The following is a 22,747-nucleotide window of genomic DNA, read 5'->3' as shown; positions in this document are numbered from 1 at the left end:
TCCAATTTGTTATGACCATAGTTGAAAGTTAGTCAGGCTTAGAACTTTTTAACCAACCCTCGTATACAGCACATTCAACTTAGTCACTCCTGGAAACTAACTTTTCCTTAAGTAATTAAACATGATAGAAAACTTGCGTAAATGCCATAGGACATATTTACAATCACCCCCTTGTCGTTCCTGACAGACTTATGCAAGCATCTTTAAGAATTAAGTCTTAGTAAGGTATTTAGAAGTGATACTTATAAGGAAGAAAATGTATGGACGTCAACTTTTTTATTGTGAGGAACACAACGTTTCGGAGTATATGCTTACTTCTTCATCACCTGATAATAAAGCAGTTGACATCAGTAAATTCTCCTCCTTATCTTTAAGAACTGTTTTGTTTGTTGTCTGTCCCATTAATGTTGACAACACTGGCCTTGGAAACTTTGTGACTCAATGCTGATGCAAATAAGTCAAGTTGTTGAACAAAAATGCAGACTTGTAGCATAAAGGCATTTACTGTCCTTCTGTACGTTCATCGTTGTGAAATATGCGCTCATAATTTTCTCAATTTGATACTGTTATTACAACGTTCGCTCTGTTAATCTGCTTAATGTGAGTGCTGGATTCTCCTAAATGTCATATCTGTATCAGCTCGGACAAACATTGCTCCAGTTTGAAAGGATTTGAAGGTGTTTGTCAAGGCTCATTGTTTTTCTTATGTCAGATACACATAGATATCGATGTATTATTGATATTGTTCACTGTATGTAGAAAGAAGGATGGGTATGCATATATCCAGTTCAATCAATCAATCAATCAATCATCCAATCAATCAATCAAATTGAAAGGCCATGTATTACGCATTACATTTCTATGATGATGATTGATATACATGATTATACACCTACATCAAACGGTGGAATAATAATAATGTGGCTAAATGCATCAGTGCCATGTTTTACAGTGCATATCAAATAGACATTCGTGTATTTCTCTGTTGAGAAGAGGCTGGTGTGTACGGCTGACAATTGAGTTGACAATAACAGTAGTCGTTTTCATTTACTGTCTGCCGCAAAACATTCATAGGAAATGCCTTGTTGATGACACGTTTAAATACACATAGTTGCTCATGGTCCATTCCGCGCTTATTTTATGGCCCTGCTTTATCCAAAATGCCATTCACACCTAACGCACGTTCTGTCATAGAATGCCATATACAACTGACACACATTGTGTCACAGGATGCCATATACAGCTGACACACATTGTGTCATAGGTTACCATATTCAACTGACACACATTGTGTCACAGGATGCCATATACAACTAGCACACATTGTGTCATAGGATGCCATATACAGCTGACATACATTGTGTCATAGGATGCCATATACAACTGACACACATTGTGTCACAGGATGCCATATACAACTAGCACACATTGTGTCATAGGATGCAATATACAGCTGACACACATTGTGTTATAGGATGTCATATACAACTGACGCACGTTGTGTCATGAGATGCCATATACAATTGACGCACATTATGTCATAGGATGCCATATACAAATGACGCACGTTGTGTCACAGGATGCCATATACAGCTGACACACATTGTGTCATAGGTTACCATATTCAACTGACACACATTGTGTCACAGGATGCCATATACAACTAGCACACATTGTGTCATAGGATGCCATATACAGCTGACATACATTGTGTCATAGGATGCCATATACAACTGACACACATTGTGTCACAGGATGCCATATACAACTAGCACACATTGTGTCATAGGATGCAATATACAGCTGACACACATTGTGTTATAGGATGTCATATACAACTGACGCACGTTGTGTCATGAGATGCCATATACAATTGACGCACATTATGTCATAGGATGCCATATACAAATGACGCACGTTGTGTCACAGGATGCCATATACAATTGAAGCACATTGTGTCATTGGATGTCACATACAACTGACGCACATTGTGTCATGAGATGCCATATACAACTGACGCACATTGTGTCATAGGATGCCTTCCACATCTGACGCACATTGTGTCATAGGATGTCACATACAACTGACTCACGTTGTGTCATAGGATGCCATATACAGCTGACGCACATTGTGTCACAGGATGCTAAATACAGCTGACACACATTGTGTCATGGGATGTCACATACAACTGACTCACGTTGTGTCATAGGATGCCGTATACAAATGACGCACACTGTGTCAAAAGATCACTTCCACATCTGACGCACATTGTGTCATGAGATGCCATATACAACTGACTCACGTTGTGTCATAGGATGCCATATACAAATGACGCACATTGTGTCATAGGATGCCACATACAATTGACGCACATTGTGTCATAGGATGTCACATACAACTGACTCACGTTGTGTCATAGGATGCTATATACAGCTGACACACATTGTGTCATAGGATGTCACATACAACTGACTCACGTTGTGTCATAGGATGCTATATACAGCTGACACACATTGTGTCATGGGATGTCACATACAACTGACTCACGTTGTGTCATAGGATGCCGTATACAAATGACGCACAATGTGTCAAAAGATGCCTTCCACATCTGACGCACATTGTGTCAAATGGTGCATATATCTGCCACTGCAACTACAGTCCACCTAACTGTTCTCGCTGTCTGCTGGTTTTGTGTCGTGAGCTGGCTGGTACTGAGCACAGAGACATCAAGTCCACCCAACGTTGATTTATGACTTGCACGGCAATGAGATGACGCACGTAAATATCTCTTTCGTTGTCCCTCCGTGCATCGTCGATATGATTGCGTTTCGCCAAAACACCAGAACTGGTGTTGTATAGCATAGCTCAAAAGGGAACAGGACATTTATTTACTTTCTTTGTTTATATTTCATAACGCTCATTTGGCCTGACAAAGCCTAATGTATATTCGATATCTTTAACACACTTTTGTGGTGTATATAATTATGGTAAACATGAGAAATATAATACTAAAATTGTTTCATTTAAAATACAGTGTATAGCCGCACAAAAAAAAAAATCGAAGCCAAAACATCCAAAAAAGTCTACGCATGCAGATGAGGATGGCCTAGTGGTTTCCGCTTTGACTCGTTCAGTCGGAGAACTGGGTTCCATTCCGCTTCCGAGGCGTGGTTTTCTTGGCGTACGCGGTCGTTGTTTTTATAGATTGTCGCTTTAATATTGATTTGTACTGAATGAAAGCCTCACTAACTCCCAAGATATGGCATAAGGTAGTTGAGTGAGTTAATATGGTTTTACGCCGCTTTTAACAATATTCCAGCAATGTCACGGCGGGGGACACAAGAAATGGGCTTCACACATTGTACCCATGTCGGGAATCGAACCCGGGTCTTCGGCGTGACGAGAGAACGCTTTAACCTCTAGGCTACCCGACCGCCCCAGATATGGTATAACTATTAGCCACGAATAGCTGTTCTTCACAAGCAAATCTAGATAGTCATATTATTAGATGGGAATAATCTCACACTGGTATGGATTTGCTGCAACAATTTATTTTCCGTAAAATTTGAAAGTCTCACTTTATATTGAATTGATGAAGTTTTTAAACCAAGTACGGTCCTTTTTGTCAACGTAATGCGACATATGACGTAAGAAAATAAATGAGCAAGGCCGTCCCTACAGAGTAAATTATCACGGAATGGTGGCCCTGTCCTTTTCTCCTGAGATTTGGTTGGTTTGTTGGTTTGTTGTTTAACGCCGCACTCAGCAATATTCCAGCTATATGACGGCGGTCTGTAAATAATCGATTCTGGACCAGACAATCCAGTGATTAATATCATGAGCATCGATCCACGCAATTAGGATCGATGACATGCATCAACCAAGTCAGCAAGCCTGACCACCCGATCCCGTTAGTCGCCTTTTACGACAAGCATAGTCGCCTTTTACGGCAAGCATGGGTTGCTGAAGACCTATTCTACACCGGATCTTCACGGGTCTTTTTCTCCTGAGAGAAACAGCTGGGTTGAAAATAATCTTAAATGATCACTTTGATTTTTTTACAACTTGCCAATCGCCAGTATTTTTATTATACCTTGTATACTTGTAATGATACATACACGTCTGTTTACATGTCTCGTGACACATGGATCTCTGTACACAGGTGGAAATTTGCAATGGTTGTAGAACAACACAAGTGATTGTATCAGAAGGCCACTTACAAAGGGCATGCTCAACACTACGGAGGTGAGGTGAAATGGGGTTTAACGTCGCGTCCAAGATTTTTGCCTTTATATAGCGACGTGCATGCACATGTGTGTGTGGCTGCTTGTACTAGTCCGGACTGGTGCCGATTTAAAGTGCTAGCTCACTTAGATACCATGCCGCAGTTATACATGAATACCCCACTGAGACACAGTATACTGACCCCGAGCCGACCAGTCCTTGTTATAGCCCCTTAATGCCGAGAGCGAGGCAGGGTAACAAGTACCATCTTTTAACGTCTTTTTGTATGATTCGGCTGGAGATGGAATTCCGGTGCATAGTCGTCTAAGGGGCCGCAATTCCATATTATCATGGGTTTGCATCCTGTTTCGCCCCGATTATGTGTCTAGGTTTGTCCGCAACATACACGTGATCCTGGGTTTCACCGTTAAGTTGACACGTTGTGATATAATTTGACTGAATACTGTTACAAAATATTCTACGAAAACTTCACATTCTTCCTCCGCAGAAGCAATATTCCAAAACACCATACACACACACATAGCCAAGTCCTCTTTGGGGGACACGATTCGCACCGCAGAGTTGCGTCCCTTGGGCACACCAGAAACCTATGATTGTGGGTTAGAATTATGTTTCTAGATTTGTCAGCACCATACCCGTGCACTTTCTCCGAAGTGGTAAACGTCTGAAACCTGCATAACTTCGGGCTTTCCTCCCACATTAAGCTGACACGCCGTGATATAACTGGAATACTGTTAAAAGTGGTGTTAAACCCAACTCGATCACTCACCAAGTCCTCTTTGAGGTCGTGAGCTCAGGTCAAGGCATTATAGATGCGTGGGTTAGTAACCTGCAACCTAGTGGGTGACTCAGAGCATCCGACACATTTACGCGACACTTGCAAAAAAGCCACCACGACATCACAGCCTGGCGGCGTCAGTTCTGCAGAAGTGTCTCGGCATGCAGCGGTTTATGACCAAGAGCGACAGAAGGCCAACAGAAATGCATACCTGGTGTTCGCTTCCTCCCCGAGGGCTTCCCCGAGGAATTACACTGGAAGTTGGTTCTCGTGTGTTCATACGCCAATACATACATGTTATTACATTGTGTATATGTGTCATAGATACAAGTTATTTACATTGTGTATATCTGTAATATATTTATGTTATTTACATGATGTTGTCATACATCCATGTTGTCTTCAATATATATACATATATATCTATATATAAATATATATATTTACATATATAGAGAGAGATATATATAGAGATATATATACATCTATGTTGTCTTCAATATATATACATATATATCTATATATATACATATATTTACATATATAGAGAGAGATATATACTGAACCGCAAAAGAAACGTCACCCCAATTAACATTGCATGAAAAGTAACTATCTGGGTAATTTTTGTCTGAGTTTCTAAAAGTTAACATTACCTTGTCCGGAAAAATGAATTTGATGTTAAAAAACCAAAGCAGATGACAATAAAACCGATCGCGGCCATGGTAACCCGAAATACACATGTGTTCCCCCATTTCTTGCCCTATAAAAATCCACCCAGATCGGATAACATTCATTCGTTATTGAATTTCTATCTAGAGAGATATATATACTGAACCGCAAAAGAAACGTCACCCCAAGTAACATTGCATGAAAAGTTGTCATTTAACTATCTGGGTAATTTTTGTCTAAGTTTCTAAAATTTAACATAACTTTGTCCGGAAAAATGAATTTGATGTTAAAAAAAAAAAGGCGATGACAATAAAACCGATCGCGGCCATGGTGTCCCGAAATGCACATGCGTTTCCCCATTTCTTGCCCCATAAAAATCCACCCAGATCGGATAACATTCATTCGTTATTGAATTGCTACCACATGCCAAGATTGACCAAAAAATCAGCGACACCAAGCCCTTGGACGATTGCAAGCTGGACAAACCGCCACGGAAAGACCGCATACAGGCTCCAGCAACGGTACCAGACCACCAACACTACAGATGACCGACCACGTAGTGGAAGACCAAGGGTCACCACCCGACGTCAGGATCGTCAGATTGTGCGACACCATCTTCAAGATCGCCTTGTTACTGCTGCGGAAACTGCTCGACAGACCGTGGGGACACACCAGCGACACATTAGTGCGGACATCGTGCGTCGACGATTGACGAGCAGATACCTCCACTGTCACAGGCCATACCGAGGGCCCATTCTGACGCCGGGACCGTCTTCAGTGGGCAACACAGAAACAGCATTGGCGCCACCAGTAGTGGAAAAAGAAACAGCCGATGGGAGAGAGAGTCTGGCGACGCCGTGGGGAACTTTATTCGGATGCTTCTGTTGTTGAGAGGGACACGTTGGGTGGTCCGAGCATCATGGTGTGGGGTGGGATTGGTCTTGCACAGAGGGTCGGCCCCGTGGTCTTCCAGGACATCGGACCAGGGCGAGGCAATGGTGTTACAGCAGTTCGGTACATTGATAAAGTCTTGAGACCACACGCCATACCTCATTTGTCACGTCGCCGCAACCACGAGCTTCTGCATGCTAACGCCCATGTCCACACTGCGAGAGCAGCAAGAGACTTCCTCCAGCAGAATGGCATCAGAATCATGCAGTGGCCTGCCCTCAGCCCCGATTTAAATCCCATTGAGCACCTTTCGGACGAGATTCAAAGACGGCTGAATGACGTCCTACCAAGGCCGACAACTGCACAACATCTTTGTTGACTGTACTCTCTGTCTGTCTGTCTGTCTCTCACGAGCAGGAGGCTCCTAACGAGGGACGCATAAATCCCAATGTACCCCGAGTGATCCTGCCACAACGAATGTATCTTATCGACATGTTTTAATGTGACATTGTATAAAAGTATTAACACCAATTCAAAATTCATTGAGCTGAGGTTAACTTGTGGTATGTCACGTGACTTCCATTGACACGGGAATAGCGTGCGGCTTTTTGCATTGAACGGTGGTATAAGGGGATTTATTCTGCCTCTCAGAAATACACGTGCAGCCTGCATTGCCCCGCTTAGAAATTTATTTCCCCCCAAGGCGGGTTATATATATATAATTGTTTATATAAATATATATATGTGCTATTTACATTGTGTATACAGTGTTTATATAAGATTATGTGCTATATATTATTTACATTGTGTATGTAATATGTTGTTAACGCCTGTATTGCAGGTGAGTGACATGAGTCTTCCCTCCACGAAGGTATGCTGCACTCTACAGCGCTAGAAACCGCGGCCCTCCTCCTCCAGATCCTGGGTGAGTGATGACGGGGCGCAACGCCTTGACAGGAATAAAAATAAACCAGGTTATAATTCAAACTTGAATTTGATGGCAGCATATTTGTCAAGGTATGGGGGCCTGTAGAAACAACAGGTATAAATCTACAACTCATGCAATACCGTCATAACTGAACAGCTAGAACTACATTGATATCATCATCACATACTGTATTGGAGGAATGTAAAGTTCTCACTTAACAATGCAAATGGAACATATGTGTCCCCTAGTGGTTTCAGGGTCAAACCATCCTAGTGCATGTCGGCTACAATGGGTGGGGTGGTTACAATTGGTTACCAGACTGATTGTGCGCCATCCTGCCCGACGGCGTTGGTCATTCTTAATGTTTACTGACCAACACTATTACTTACAGTTGGTTGGTTGGTTTGTTGTTTAACGTCGCACTCAGCAATATTCCAGCCATATGACGGCGGTCTGAAGATAATCGAGTCTGGACCAGACAATCTAGTAATAAATATCATGGCATCGATCCACGCAATTAGGATCGATGACATGCATCAACCAAGTCAACCAGCCTGACCACCCGATCCCGTTAGTCGCCTTTTACGACAAGCAGAGTCACCTTTTACGGCAAGCATGGGTTGCTGAAGACCTATTCTAACCCGGATCTTCACGGGTCCTATTACTTACAGGTCACTAAGATATAGGTATCAGCTGTACAACAACAGTCACTGATTCCTCACTTTGCATCTTAATTTGATCATGAGGCAATAGTCAGATCCCACTGTCTGTGGCCTAGAAGACACCAGTCACCCTAGTAGTGAGTGAGTGAGTATGTTTAACGCCGCTTTTAGCAATATTCCAGCAATATCACGGCGGGGGACACCGGAAATGGGCTTAACACATTGTACCCATGTCGGTAATCGAACCCGGGTCTTCGGCGTGACGAGCGAACGCTTTAACCACTAGGCTACCCGACCGCCCCAGTCACCCTAGTAAGGCGCGTCCTACTGTACGACGGCCTGACCAAAACTTATTATTCTGTATTATGATTAATGTATAATAATAGAAATCTCTACATCAAGCAGAGTCGACTGTACGATTCCGACTTTATCACGAGTATGTGCTTATGAATCAGTTTCAAATAGTGAGGATACCAGGTGTTCGTGAAAAGGTGAGCGTATCCTGCCCAACCGATGGTACCGTCACAAACACATGCAAAGACAAGTCAATTGTTCACCTGAATAAACACGGAAACGTATGGTATATGTCGAAATTTAGAATTGCATCTGACATCATTTTTGTCACTGATGCGTCAAATTTGGAAATGTGGCACACGTAAAACGTAACCTCTAATGTTTTTTTTAATGATGATTCAGACATTACCGGCCACTCTCGATATTCATCATTGACCTGTCAAAATAGTTTAGGTTGTAATTACTCGTAATGGGCACCGCTCTATCACGCTGACATGAATAGATATAACATATTCGTATAATCAAATAACTGGGCCCTTCCTGGATACTTGGAATAAAAATGTTTGACGTGATGCGCATATTGTCAATCATTCATTCTCTAATCAGAGCCAAGAGGCATGACCATACCCCAGTAACGACATGTTGCGATGGCGGAAGTACGTTACACAGCTGCCTGGAGCATGACGAGTTTATGAAATTGCATGAACTGCATAACGACTGACAGCGTTAAGATGTGACGTCGGATAAACGTTGTTTCAGGTGCTTCTGGTCGAGCACAAAAACCACCAGCATGTTATCAAATATCGCAGATTCAGTGGACACGAGGGTGTTGTAAATGACATTCGGTATCAACGACAATGACATTATTCCTCCAGCTATAAACTGATTTATCCTCACTTTGCAGCCACATTGCAGGGGATTAACAGTTACCGTCTTTCTATAAGCACAGGGGTCATGTCAAAAAGCGCACACAGTAGGTAGAGAGTGAGCAGTGACCAATAAATAAGTACAATGAAATTCAGGCAAAATGGCAAATGCACCGTTGAGTCACCACGCACAACCGTGGTGTCAAACTGAGGAGGTGAGGTGAGGTGAGGTGGGGTTTAACGTCGCGTCCAAGATTATTGCACTTATATAGCGACGTGCATGTACGTGTGTGTGTTTGTGTGGCTGCTTGTACTAGTCCAGACTGATGCCGATTTATAGTGCTAGCACACTGAGATACCATGCCGCAGTTTAACATGAATACCCCACTCAGACACAGTATACTGACTCCGAGCCGACCAGTCCTTGTTTTAGCCCCTTAATTCCGAGCACCAGACTTGGTAACAACAAGTACCATCTTTTAACGTCTTTTGGTATGACGCGGCCGGGGATTAAACCCCGGACCTTCCGCTCTCCGGGCGGACGCTCTACCTCTAGACCGTCAAACTGAGGAGGTTCCTGTAAACTCAACTGTTTAAGGAGACAATAAAAATAATTTTTCATCTCCGACCGAGATAAATATGATCCGACGTTTAGAAAAAACGTGCACGCTAAATTTTGGTACGGTCCCGCATTACAGAAGTTTTGCTTGAAATTTAACTTCAAGTAGAAGGTGTTATCTGTATATTTCAGAACTTGAACATATATTTTAATTTTTGATAAAAATACTTTCTACCTCTTTATGTTACTGGTTTCAATTACTACAAACATAAAGTAAATTATTTCCGAGTCACTATCAGAATAAAACAAACTTCTACCAAATTGTTTTGAAAATATAATGGCAAATGCTATACTGCTTGAAGTGGCCTCTAAAGACGAGGCCTCCTGTTAGGGTTCTATGTGGGGGAGGGGCGGACGTCTCATTATCCATATGTTTCCTGCATATTATGCAGGCATACACCTTCACCCAAGTCACGTTGCTTTTTGCGTGACCAACCGGCAAATGGTGCAATAAAATACAAACAATTAGCACACACAACTGTGGTTGACGTTAACATTAAGTATGGCCTGCCGTGTCAGTGCCAGGGGATCACACTGAAATAGACGTATGGGGTTGCACCTCAAGTATGAATACACATTATTATCAAGTATTGTGACAACCCTTTAATCCATAAAAATACTGGGAACCTCAACACTGGGAGCCTTAATACTGGGAACCTAAATACTGAGAACTTTAAAACTTAGGACTTTAATACTGGAACCTCAACACTGGGAACCTTAATACTGGGAATCTCAATACTGCGAACTTTAATACTTGGGACTTTAATACTGGAACCTCAATATTGGAACCTAAATACTGCGAACTCTAATACTTGGGACTTTAATACTGGGAACTTTAATACTTGGGACTTTAATACTGGAACCTAAATATTGGAACCTCAATACTGGAAACCTCAATACTGGGAACCTCAATACTGGAAACCTTAATACTGGGCACCTCAATACCTCAAGTATGAATTTAGACAGTTAGTGTAGTTCACATTAGTGGAATCCAAATATTGTGACAACCCTTTAATCCACAAAAATACTGGGAACCTCAACACTGGAAGCCTTAATACTGGGGCCTTAATACTGCGAACTTTAATTCTGGGAACTTTAATACTTGGGACTTTAATACTTTAAACTCAACACTCGGAACCTTAATACTGGGAATCTCAATACTGCGAACTTTAATACTTGGGACTTTAATACTTGGAACTTTAATACTTGGGACTTTAATACTGGAACCTCAATATTGGAACCTCAATACTGGAAACCTCAATACTGGGAACCTCAATACTGTGAACCTTAATATTTGGAAACTCAATACTGGGAACTTCACTACTGGATACCTTAATCCTGGAAACTTTAATACTGGAAGCTCAGTACTGGAAACCTTAATACTGGGAACCTCAATACCTCAAGTATGAATATAGACAGTTAGTGTAGTTCACATTAGTGGAATCGAAGTATTGTGACAACCTTTTGATCCACAAAAATACTCGAAACCTTAATACAGGCGACCTTAGTACTGGCAACTGTAATACTGGAGACCTTCATACTTGGAACTTTAATCCTGAAACCTCAATACTAGAAACCGTAATACTTGTAACTTTAATACTGGAGACCTTAATACCGGGGACCTTAATACTGGAACCTCAATACTGGAAACATCAATACCGGGAACCTGAATATTTACAAGGAGATACTGTAAAAATGAGTCATTAATCAAGTATAGCTATTCATATAATAAACACTAGTATAATACCCGTTATTCAACATAAACTTAATGAAGCAGGTATTATACTTGTCTTGTTCTTGTTTATTACTTAACGCTGCACTTAGCAAAATTCCAGCTATATGACGGCGGTCTGAAGATAATCGAGTCTGGACCAAACAATCCAGTGGTTAATATCATGAGCATCAATCCACGCAATTGGGATCGATGACATGTATCAACCAAGTCAGCGAGCCTGACCACCCGATCCCGTTAGTCGCCTCTTACGACTAGCATAGTAACATTTTAAGGTAAGCATGGGTTACTGAAGACCTATTCTACCCCGAATCTTCACGGGTCAGCAGGTATTATAAAACCCTATAGTCAAGGCAACTACGAGAAACGCGTTAAGGCAGATCTGGACATATACGGGGAAAACGTTAAGAACATGTTGAGTGAAACCTGGTTAATAAAGACAAATACTAGAAACCCGTTAATCCAGACAAATATTGGAAATCCCTTTTATCCGGAATACTGAAAAAAACGACAAAATAATGTATAGTCCAACCCGTTGATACTAGAACCCGACACAAAACAAGTACAGAGAAATCTCTTTCCTCCAGACAAATAGTTGACGTTCGCGTCATTCATTATGATGTATATCCAGACAGAGCGGCCGAAGTCAGCAACACAGTATGAAATCCGACAGCGTGGATCTACATAAACTCCCATGCTTCATAACCAGTAAATCTGTCCCCGGGTGCCGGTGATGGATCGGGTTCACCCTGCCCAAGTGATGCCTTTAGACGCCGACCATCACTCTGTCACAATCACGCCTCTTGCTGTCACCATCAAAGAAGAATAGAGCCTGTCTTGGGGCAATTTGAAACACAGATGTACGTAGACGTTGTAAACAGTGGGCTTTGTGGGACTAGTGTATACTGGTATAGTGTAAAAAGGTATCTTACGCTGTGCTGAAAAGGAATATAGGACCGTTGGTGGTAAACCAGTTCGCAGTGGGATTAACACTTCGAGCTAAACAACGGACGTTACGTAATATCATTACGTCTGTAAGTCAGATGCAATGTCCTGAAAAAAGTCTTTAAGATATTTAGATTTAGACACATCGTCTGTGTCACCGCACCCACGTCTGTTTGTTTAAGCTAATATACGCATTTCAATATCTGTGATAAAGATTCACGGATATGCATAAGTTTGGGAATGGCATGGGAATGCGCTGCACATTTATGCGTACGGTTTTCCTGTTTTTTTCGATGACAGTTGACAAGTTGCATGTTTTTCGCTACGTGCTTTGAATGTTTGTGTGGAGTTATACAATCACGTACAGTCTAATGGCGAGAGAGTGAAAATCGCTGGGAGTTTGGTGGGTGTTTGGCAATATTTTAAGACAATATACTAAACAACAGCTGTAAGGTGATGATTGTAGATATGCATGGATGGTAAAGTAATGTGGGTAGATATGTATGGATAGGAAGGTGATGTGGGTAGATATGTATGGATGGTAAGGTGATGTGGGTAGATATGTCGGTTCATATGCATGGATAGTAAGGTGATGTAGGCAGATATGTATGGGTACTAAGGTAATGTGGGTAGATATGTATGGATAGTAAGGTGATGAGGGTAGATATACATGGATAGTAAGGTGATGTGGGTATACATGTATGGATAGTAAAGTGATGTGGGTAGATATGTATGGATAGTAAGGTGATGTGGGTAGAAATGTATGGATAGTAAGGTGATGTAGGCAGATATGTATGGATGGTAAGGTGATGTGGGTAGATATGCATGGATAGTAAGGTGATATGGGTAGATATGTATGGATAGTAAGGTGATATGGGTAGATATGTATGGATAGTAAGGTGATTTGGGTAGGTATGCATGGATAGTAAGGTGATATGGGTAGATATGTATGGATAGTTACAATGAAGCAGTCATGCCGACAAGATTGATAGTAATTATCCAATAGATGTTTTTTTTTAAGAATATACATGTATAGGAGTGACGAACAGGTTGAAACGTGAGGTGACAGAAACTTCGAGGCGCGCCCCTCTGCATACACCCTGGATACAATACATGTTATATTGATGACATAATATTTCAAGTAACAACGTAAAAAATGTTAATTGCTTAAAAACTACATCGCTAATTGAAGACAACAATTATAGGGGCTAGGATTTGGGTTGGTTGTCGGTAGGAATTCAAGTCCACCTCTAGTTACTGGCACAATAGTAATTAGACAGCACCAACATATCAAGTTAAAACCTACACTGAAATTTATTTTATAGCTCCAGATACTTTTTTGTCACTGATGTATGAAAATCACGAACAAATCAGTCAGAAATGCCTGAAGTTAATGGCCACCGCCGCGGGTGTTAAATGGCGGTGCAGCTGTGTCTTGGGGGCCTCGGTACTAGCCAGGGCATATTGCTGACATGGATAATTAAATTAGAATATAATTTTATCAGAGTCGTTATTAATTCATTCGACTTGAGAAAGAAAATACAAATGACAACTATGATGTAATGATTTAGATACTTTATGTAATTACATTTCACATACAAAAGTAGAGCTTATTTTGGCTTTTAAGATTAAGTAAACTCTTACTATACGCTTTACTTATGTGATATTTTAGAATCTTGCAGTCTGATTTGTATCAAGCCGACACAATGAAATCATTTGGTTATTTTCAAACCTTCATTATTTAGTTCACTATGGATATGTAACGCGTTGGTCTTGTTTTAATTTATGACATGGTTTTAAACACGTTATTTTCTGCGAAAATGCTGACCGACAACCCTGTTAGCCTCGGTGTGGTGTTGTACCCCGTGACACTGATGCATGTACTGGCATGTGCACTCCATGACATTAGTAACGCTGTGAGGTGTGGGCTGTGGAGGGGACCTCATCACCACCTGATGGATCACTCTCTCTCTCTCTCTCTCTCTCTCTCTCTCTCTCTCTCTCTCTCTCTCTCTCTTTCTCTCTCTCTCTCTCTCTCTCTCTGTGTGTGTGTGTGTGTGTGAGTTTTAGAACACGGGGCTGATTTTAGACAATATCCATTTTGTAGTATTTACTATTAAAACATATGGTTAACTGTATTGTTTTGGCCACAAGATGCAGAAATTCTGTGATATATTGTAAAACAGACTATGAATGTTGAATACAACTATTGAATATATGCTGTTTCTTGGCACCCTCTGGAAGCATTGTGATTCAACAAACACAATCTTGTGAATGAGGTAATGTATATTTTGACTATGTTGAAGGGACTTTGTAGTCACGTGGAAACTAATAAATTAAACTAATTTATATTATATAAAAAATGTGTGTAACACTTTAATGGCTCCTTCTCGTCCCATTTTTATGTATTCATTAAAGGAGTTGTCATCCATAAAACAGTTTCATGTGTTCGTGAGACTCTCACAGTCGTTGACCTATGATGACATATTCGTTTGAAAGTGTCGCTGTTTTTTCGTGATTTTTTATGGTTTTCCGTTTTGTGTATTTTTACATGTAGCATTTTCGTCGTCACCCAACAACGCCACACACTCGCCCAATGACGTTTCACTCTCACCCAACAACGCCCCATTCTCGGCTCAGAACGCCCCGTCCTTACCCAACAACGCCCCCTACTCACCCAACAACGCCCCACACTCACCAAACAACGTCCCACTCTCGGCTCAGAACGCCCCGTCCTCACCCAACAACGCCATGTACTCAACTAGGGACGTTTTACGCTCACCTCAAAACGTCCCGTCCTCACCCAACAACGCCATATACTCACCGAGTGACGTTTCACGCTCACCCCATAACGCCCCGTCCTCACCCAACAATGCCATATACTCACCGAGTGACGTTTCACACTCACCCCATAACGCCCCGTCCTCACCCAACATCGCCATATACTCACCGAGTGACGTTTCACGCTCACCCCATAACGCCCCGTCCTCACCCAACAACGCCATATACTCACCCAGTGACGTTTCACACCCACCCCATAACGCCCCGTCCTCACCAAACAACGCCATATATTCACCGAGTGACATTTCACTCTCACCCCATAACGCCCCGTCCTCACCCAACAATGCCCCACACACCCAGTGACGTTTCACTCTCAACCAACAACGTCCCATTCTCACCCCATAACGCACGGTCCTCACCCAGCAACGACCCACCCTCAAATAACAAGGTCCAACCCTCACCCCATCCCCGGCTTACGAACCCAACAGAACAGGTTTGTCGAAGAGGAGTCTGATAATGTTTGATCTCATCTGAGATATTAAACAGCTAAAAAAGTTGAAACTATGAGTATGACAGCTCCTTGATTGACGTCTCCCGACACAACGAGCTGGTTTGTCTCCTCGCATGAGAAATGTTACCACGCTATCCTTGATATGTCAGTCAATACTCACAATTGACTCTTTCGGGACAATTTTCACTTTATCTTCAGACATGTGTGGGCGTTTTTTTTGTCATAACCTGACAAATCTGTGTTTTATCCTAAAAAAAACCTAAGGCAGTAAGGTCAGAATGTACCTACCGTTTTCAGATGACTCATTTTGAGACGTTCTTTAGATACTTTGTTTATTGTTCCTGTCATATAATGTCATGATAAAAACTAAACATAGTCACGTGTCAACATGCCTCCACAAACAACGTGTTCCCACAATTTCGTATGAATCTACACACATTATTTGTATCAATATTATTATGTTTTGCTTCTTTCCAGCGAGCATCACCCCGTTACAAGCCGTGCCGAGATTTCCCCCTCCCCCCAGGCGGGTAGTTCAGCAGCAGGTGCCCGTTATATGCAGGGATGGGTGGACCCCAGCTGTGGCAGAGAATCTAGACGGTGGACCTTCTGCACATATTTGCATACAGACAAACAGAAAGTCGTTACCATGGAAACAGTCACGTGATATCTGCAGGTCCAATGACGCGTTTTTATTAAAGCTTGACAAGCGTGTGAGGATTGGCTCCCAGACTTTGGAAGAATTCATTACTGACCAAAGTACGTGGCTAAAAATACAACCAAAAATATACATAAAAAAAAAAGTCATAACGTATTAATCATAAGATGTTAATGCACTGGATTATACGTGAGTATTTTGTTTCTTAAAGTATTTTCTTCTAGAATTTTATTGTGTAAAAGACTAATCAGAGCCCACCAGCACAATGCGTTGTAAGTCTGTGTAAACTGTCGGAGTTACCGGGGTCATTTTGCTAAGATTGCTTTGTGTTAGTGGAACCTGGCAGGCTACAAGGAGAAACAGGTTGTCACAATTGGCTTTCCCGACTTGACACTAGAGAGTGTTGTTTGGCGCATCTTGCCGAGGCAAGGGAGTCAACTGACTTTAAAAGTCCAGTTTCCACCCTTGCCGAACTAGGCTGGAATTCCTGGGCTAGATCGTAGCGCCAACAGTGGCTATTACGAGCTATGTCCCTTCTATGCCTCTCCTATGGACCAATCAGATTCCACCTCTCGCATCACTTGCATTTGTTTCAAACAAAACGGTGGCGCCCAGTCAAGACGATCTGATCGATAATCAAGATCTATATTGTGATAAGACGAGTCTTACATCAAATCCCGTGAGCACCTTGATTAAAAACATGAAAAGATTTAGAAAATATCTGTTGACAACGAGCTAGCGGTGCACATGCTTTGCAAATCCTGCAGTCGACCGAAATCTGCATGACACTTTACGAACCGGTTTCGATTTCGGTGCGCGATTTTGATTAGACTATGTATAGACTCGTCAGTCCAGCCAAAATCTAACTCCATAATACCAACCTAGTTCGGCAAGGGTGGAAACTGGACTTTTATAGTCAGTTAACTCACTTGCCTCGGGAAGATGTGTTTAGCGTTGAGTGAGTGAGTGTGTTGGGTTTTACAGTATTCCAGTTATGTCAAGTCGAGTCAGTTTGATGTGGGAGGAAAGCCCGAAGTGATACAGGTCTTATATGTATAGTAACTGAGTGAGTTGGGTTTAACGCCGCTTTTAACAGTATTCCGGTTATATCATGGCGTGTCAGCTTGAAGTGAGGCAGGTCTTAGACGTTTACCACTTTGGTAAAACCCACGAGCACGGGTATGGTGCTGACAAACATAGAAACATAATCGGGGCGAACCGGGAATTCGAACCTGCAATCATAGGTTTCTGGCGTGTCCAAGGGACGCAACTCTGCACAGCGAATTGTGGCGCCTTAGGCGACTGGGCCAGCAATGCCCCCTCATTATCGTATTGCCCATCTCAGCACTGAAAGCACCTGTTTTTTCATGAAACGTATGTAAATTTCCTTTGAATAGATTTGAACACCTTCTGGACGGGCCTACATGAAGAAGAGACAAAGTTTGTCTGGGATGAACTGAATCCGTCTCTGGTACATTCATATGCTGGGTATGTACATTGTTTCATTCGAGACATACAAAATATTTATTACAAAGTCAAACAAACGATATGCCCTTTGTGTAGCTACAGTAACGAAGGAAGGTTTTGTTGTGTGATCGTACAAGATCATGTTATGTTAAACTGGAGGCCCTTATTTCCTAGGGTCTCGCTGCACATCGTTTTAGCGATCTAGCTCCCCTATACTTATGTGTGTGTTGTGTTATGTTATGTTATGTTCTGGAATGGTACGGTACAGGCTACAACTACATTGACAAAGCCTCGATACACTAGGTTGACTGACGCCGTGCAGGTCCCCGATTTCAGACTGAAAACCCCCTTTTGCCAAGTATCGTAGAGTTATCAAAACATGCATTTCGGGTGATAGAGGTACCGCACGCTTGGTCGGTCGTTCGAGGTAGGACCCCACACTCGCAATAATTTGCATGATGGCATGCCGATATAGCCTATATCTGGATATAAGCTGCGTTTCATCTAGCGTGTCCAGCTGACTCGTCCTGTCACGGAATACTTTCTTCCTGGAAGGTGTTAGGGTTGATTGCTTTTCACTATCGAGAAGCCCGATCAATAGGTAGGACGCTATGATGGATACCTAAGACAGGTTTAAGACAGGTCAGACCCAGTCTTATTTTTTGTCTTAAATTTAAGATAGCTTAGCGCTAAGACAGCTTCGTGAATAGGCCGCCAGTATGTTACCTAGCGTTACCTTACGTTACGTTAAATATGTTTCAGCCCCCATGCAGGTTATGGCAAAATCAAACGAGGTTGGCGATGGAACACGGACTCATTTGATGACGTCACTGGAAAGTGTGGAGTTATCTCCCTTAACCATACACTGTCGAGACGGAAGAGGGCGAGCAATACCGATTACGATGACTACATGCTAGCACATCATAATATCGACCTTGACCTTCCTGACTCGGCACCATCTGGTTTGCGTTACCCTGGCCTTCACCGCCCCCCTGCCACTGACCCCAGCAGCAAAGAGCTGTTTCCATTCTTCCTTGACGGTCTGAAAAACGACGAGATTGGTCAGTTCCTAGTGACCGATGCTCCCAACTTGACCACCGTCACAGACAGTTCAAGCGAAGAGGACAGCAATGACTCGGAAGATGCTCAGATAGTGAAAAGGAGTACTATGACAAAGATTGATGTGACTGAATTTCCCCGGTCATCTGATGATGACCAGGCAGACACGACAACGTCAACGACCAAAACAACGACCCCCTCTACTACATCTACGTCCTCTGTACCAACTACTGAACATTCGGCAAGCGGACAGTTCACAAGCACTGAGGTTACCGCTGGGTCAACGTCGCTTCCAAACCACATCAACACGACATCGACCGTCACTGCATCTAAAGCCTTTCTTACGTCAACGACTACGACTACTAAGTTACCTTTGCTACCCACGTCATCATCTTCATCTTCAACAGAAACGCCTTCGGTTCAAACAACCACCACGACGTCAACAACTACATCTGGGACTTCATCGGCTTTCTCCTCGTCATCATCCATGAAACCATCTACACACCTACCATCAACTACATCACAACCATCCATTCCGCGGTCAACTTTCAAAACGCCACCTACAACAGTGACACCCTCAACACAACCATCAACTGTAAAAACTACAGCATCCTCGAAAATGCCGACAACACCAACTACCCAGACTCCATCGACTCCAACACTCGAGACAATGCAAAATATCGAAATAACCCGGGGTGCAGTTCACTCCGCCACACCTTTCCCTCTCGGAACGAGTGACGTAACCCTCCCTTCATCTCCAGCAGCAGCATCAATAACATCAACTACAGCAGCAACATCAACATCCACCACGGCAGCAACAACAACTGCAGCAGCAACATCAACAACATCAACCACGGCAGCAACAACAACATCAACTACAGCAGCAACATCAACCACAGCAGCAACAACAACAACAGCTACAGCCGCAACATCAACTACAGCAGCAGCAACATCAACATCAACTACAGTAAAATCTTCTGGAACTGAAAAAGTAACGCAACCCACAACAAATGGTTTCTCTAAGACTAAAACAACTACTACATTTCCCCCTTCATCCTCGCCACCTCCAACAACAACATCGACCACAACAAGTGCTCCCGTGACAGCTGAGACGCTTATGGGACACACTGAAAGATTAACATCCAGCGTTGGACGTCCGCCGGCTGGTAAGGCGGTCCAGTACATGAGCATGGACGTCTGTGACAGCCCACACTCCTCCGTCTGCTACTCCGAGCCCATCAGCGCCCTCCAGCAAGGTCAGTACATGGAAACCAGACGCTTCATATTTACAGGACTAGCAAGGTCAAGGGTGTATCTGGACATCTGTCTTTGTCAGATGCACTGTACAGGGTCATTGGCGAGACCGCCAGTGTTCGCTGTTTTACAAGGGCGGTTTTACATGATCTTGTTTTCCTAAAGGGGAACCAGGTCAAGGTCAGTTTACGGTCCTTGCATTTCTCTAATCAGGCCATTCAAACAACACATTACCTGTCAGTTTACATACTGTTAGTCACCACAGATTACCGTCATTTCCTAACGTCTAACCCAGATCATGATTTAACCGATCTTTTAATATTAGAAGATAATCAATATGAGATCGCTAAAAACAAAATCAAGAACGAAGTTTGGTTTATTTAAGAAATAAACGACGAATGGGAGTTTTTAATTGTACAATAAAACTGTAGGGAGAAAAAACTATTCTTTATTTTCATCACCCTGAAGTGTTTTATTGTACGATAAACAGCGATCTTATATGAGATATCAACATTATTTACAGCCTCGTTAAATATGATGATAAAATGTACAAGCTTTAAAAGTATTTGCCCGTATTGTAATAATGATGACTCCGTGAATAGAGTCCGACCTTGGCAATGTCCATTTTATGCACAGATGGATATTTCTCCCATAGTCTCACAATTTTCACGTCTGTTACCTGCACCTTTTGTCCCAATACCGATTGACATATATATCTCTTCCGCTTTTGGATGCAAACGTTCGGTCATCGCTTTTATCTGCGATGCCCAGCCTATACCAAAGCGGAACAACTCACTAGACACTCCCCTCTCACAAATACCGTAGTCCAATATACGACGTCATCAAGTTGCGAGCGATAAACCACCCTTCGCTCTTCATTGTTCTTTGCGATTTTTCGCGTAGCTGTCTTATATAAGAGGGACGGTCGGGTAGCCCAGTGGTTAAAGCGTTCGCTAGTCACGCCGAAGACCCGGGTTCGATTCCCGACATGGGTACAATGTTTAAAGCCAATTTCTGGTGTCCTCCGCCTTGATATTGCTGGAAAATTGCTAAAAACGGCATAAAACCATACTCGCCCACTCACTCATATAAGATAATAGTTTCTTCTAATTATTGATGTAATTGTGTTATTTTGGAACATTCTGAATTTTAAATTTGAGACTCACAGTACAGAACAACTTTTTCAGTATCTTTCTGTGGATTTGGCTGGGTTGGACATCCCTTTGTCGACAAATGCTACAAGGTGCTGACCTTTCCGCTGAATCACTTCCGGGCCAAGGCGAGGTGTATTGACGAGGGTGGGACAATGGCGGCCATTGATTCAGATTTCTATGGTAACCTGACCGGACTGGCCTATATTCAACTACGGAACAAGAATACTGCAGGTAAAGTCCTTAGCCGTCAGCAGGTTGTGTATGGGTATTTGCACGGGTTGAAATAGACATACAAATACTTATCTAAATACTTTCACATACTGCTTAAATAATATCATTAATTAAGAAGGTACCTTAATACTTCAAAATGTAAGTGTATATAACTATATATATCCACATACATGTATAACTATATATATTACGGGGCACGGGTGGCCCAGTCGTCTAAGGCGCCACAATTCGTTCTGCAGAGTTGCGTCCCTTGGACACGCCAGAAACCTATGATTGTGGGTTCGAATTCCCCGTTCGCCCCGATTATGTTTCTAAGTTTGTCAGCACCATCCCCATGCTCGTGGGTTTCACCGAAGTGGTAAACGTCTGAGACCTGCATCACTTCGGGCTTTCCTCCCACATTAAGCTGACACGCCGCGATATAACTGTAATACTGTTAAAAGCGGCGTTAAACCAAACTCACTCACTGTATATATACAATCTCATTAAAATCAGATCTTAGTTCTCGCTACCGCTAAACGAAGATCTGAGGACATCCCATTACGGGTCACGTCAGACCGACCTTGCGCGAACTTTGACCGACCAATGGAATGACAAGAAGTCGACATTAGCCAATCAGAAGGCAGCTTTCTCGTGTTTTACGGCACTAATTTCAAATTGGCGACTACGCTTCGAAGCATATTTTGACAAATTCTCGATTAAAAATTTGAAACCTGAACAAAAGAACATTCCGGAATGGCTAATAGATGGTCTAGATTGTATGGAATCAGTCGTTAAGCCCTTCGGAATACCCCGTGTTAAAGTTTTCGTGGTTGCATGATCAGAAATCACATTCCGACTGTCACTTTCATGATCTGGTAAGCGACGGTCTCATTGGTCGGATGTAAGGTCGTTCTGACGTGACCTCCAATGGGATGACCTCAGATCTTTGTTTAGCGGTAGCGGGAACTAAGATCTGATTTTAATGAGATTGTATATATATATATATAATGCAGAGGGGCGT

At 42.5% G+C, this 22,747-nt stretch overlaps 1 protein-coding gene across 1 annotated transcript in view; it reads left to right on the top strand.

Annotated features, from left to right (window-relative positions):
- Positions 1-7,456: 7,456 nt before the first annotated feature.
- LOC139446792 (adhesion G-protein coupled receptor G4-like) overlaps positions 7,457-22,747 on the top strand; it is a 36,323-nt gene continuing 21,032 nt past the window's right edge. The window contains exons 1-5 of the mRNA XM_071228122.1: positions 7,457-7,508; positions 16,399-16,680; positions 17,977-18,067; positions 18,809-20,361; positions 21,547-21,744. Coding sequence (XP_071084223.1) covers positions 7,457-7,508; positions 16,399-16,680; positions 17,977-18,067; positions 18,809-20,361; positions 21,547-21,744 — 2,176 coding nt within the window. The remainder of the gene's footprint in view (positions 7,509-16,398; positions 16,681-17,976; positions 18,068-18,808; positions 20,362-21,546; positions 21,745-22,747) is intronic.

Source organism: Haliotis cracherodii, unplaced genomic scaffold (assembly GCF_022045235.1).
Source record: "Haliotis cracherodii isolate W230 unplaced genomic scaffold, xgHalCrac1.p SCAF_6, whole genome shotgun sequence".
In the NCBI taxonomy this organism is placed as follows: Eukaryota; Metazoa; Mollusca; class Gastropoda; order Lepetellida; family Haliotidae; genus Haliotis; species Haliotis cracherodii.
This window is presented reverse-complemented; position numbering and strand designations above follow the sequence as displayed.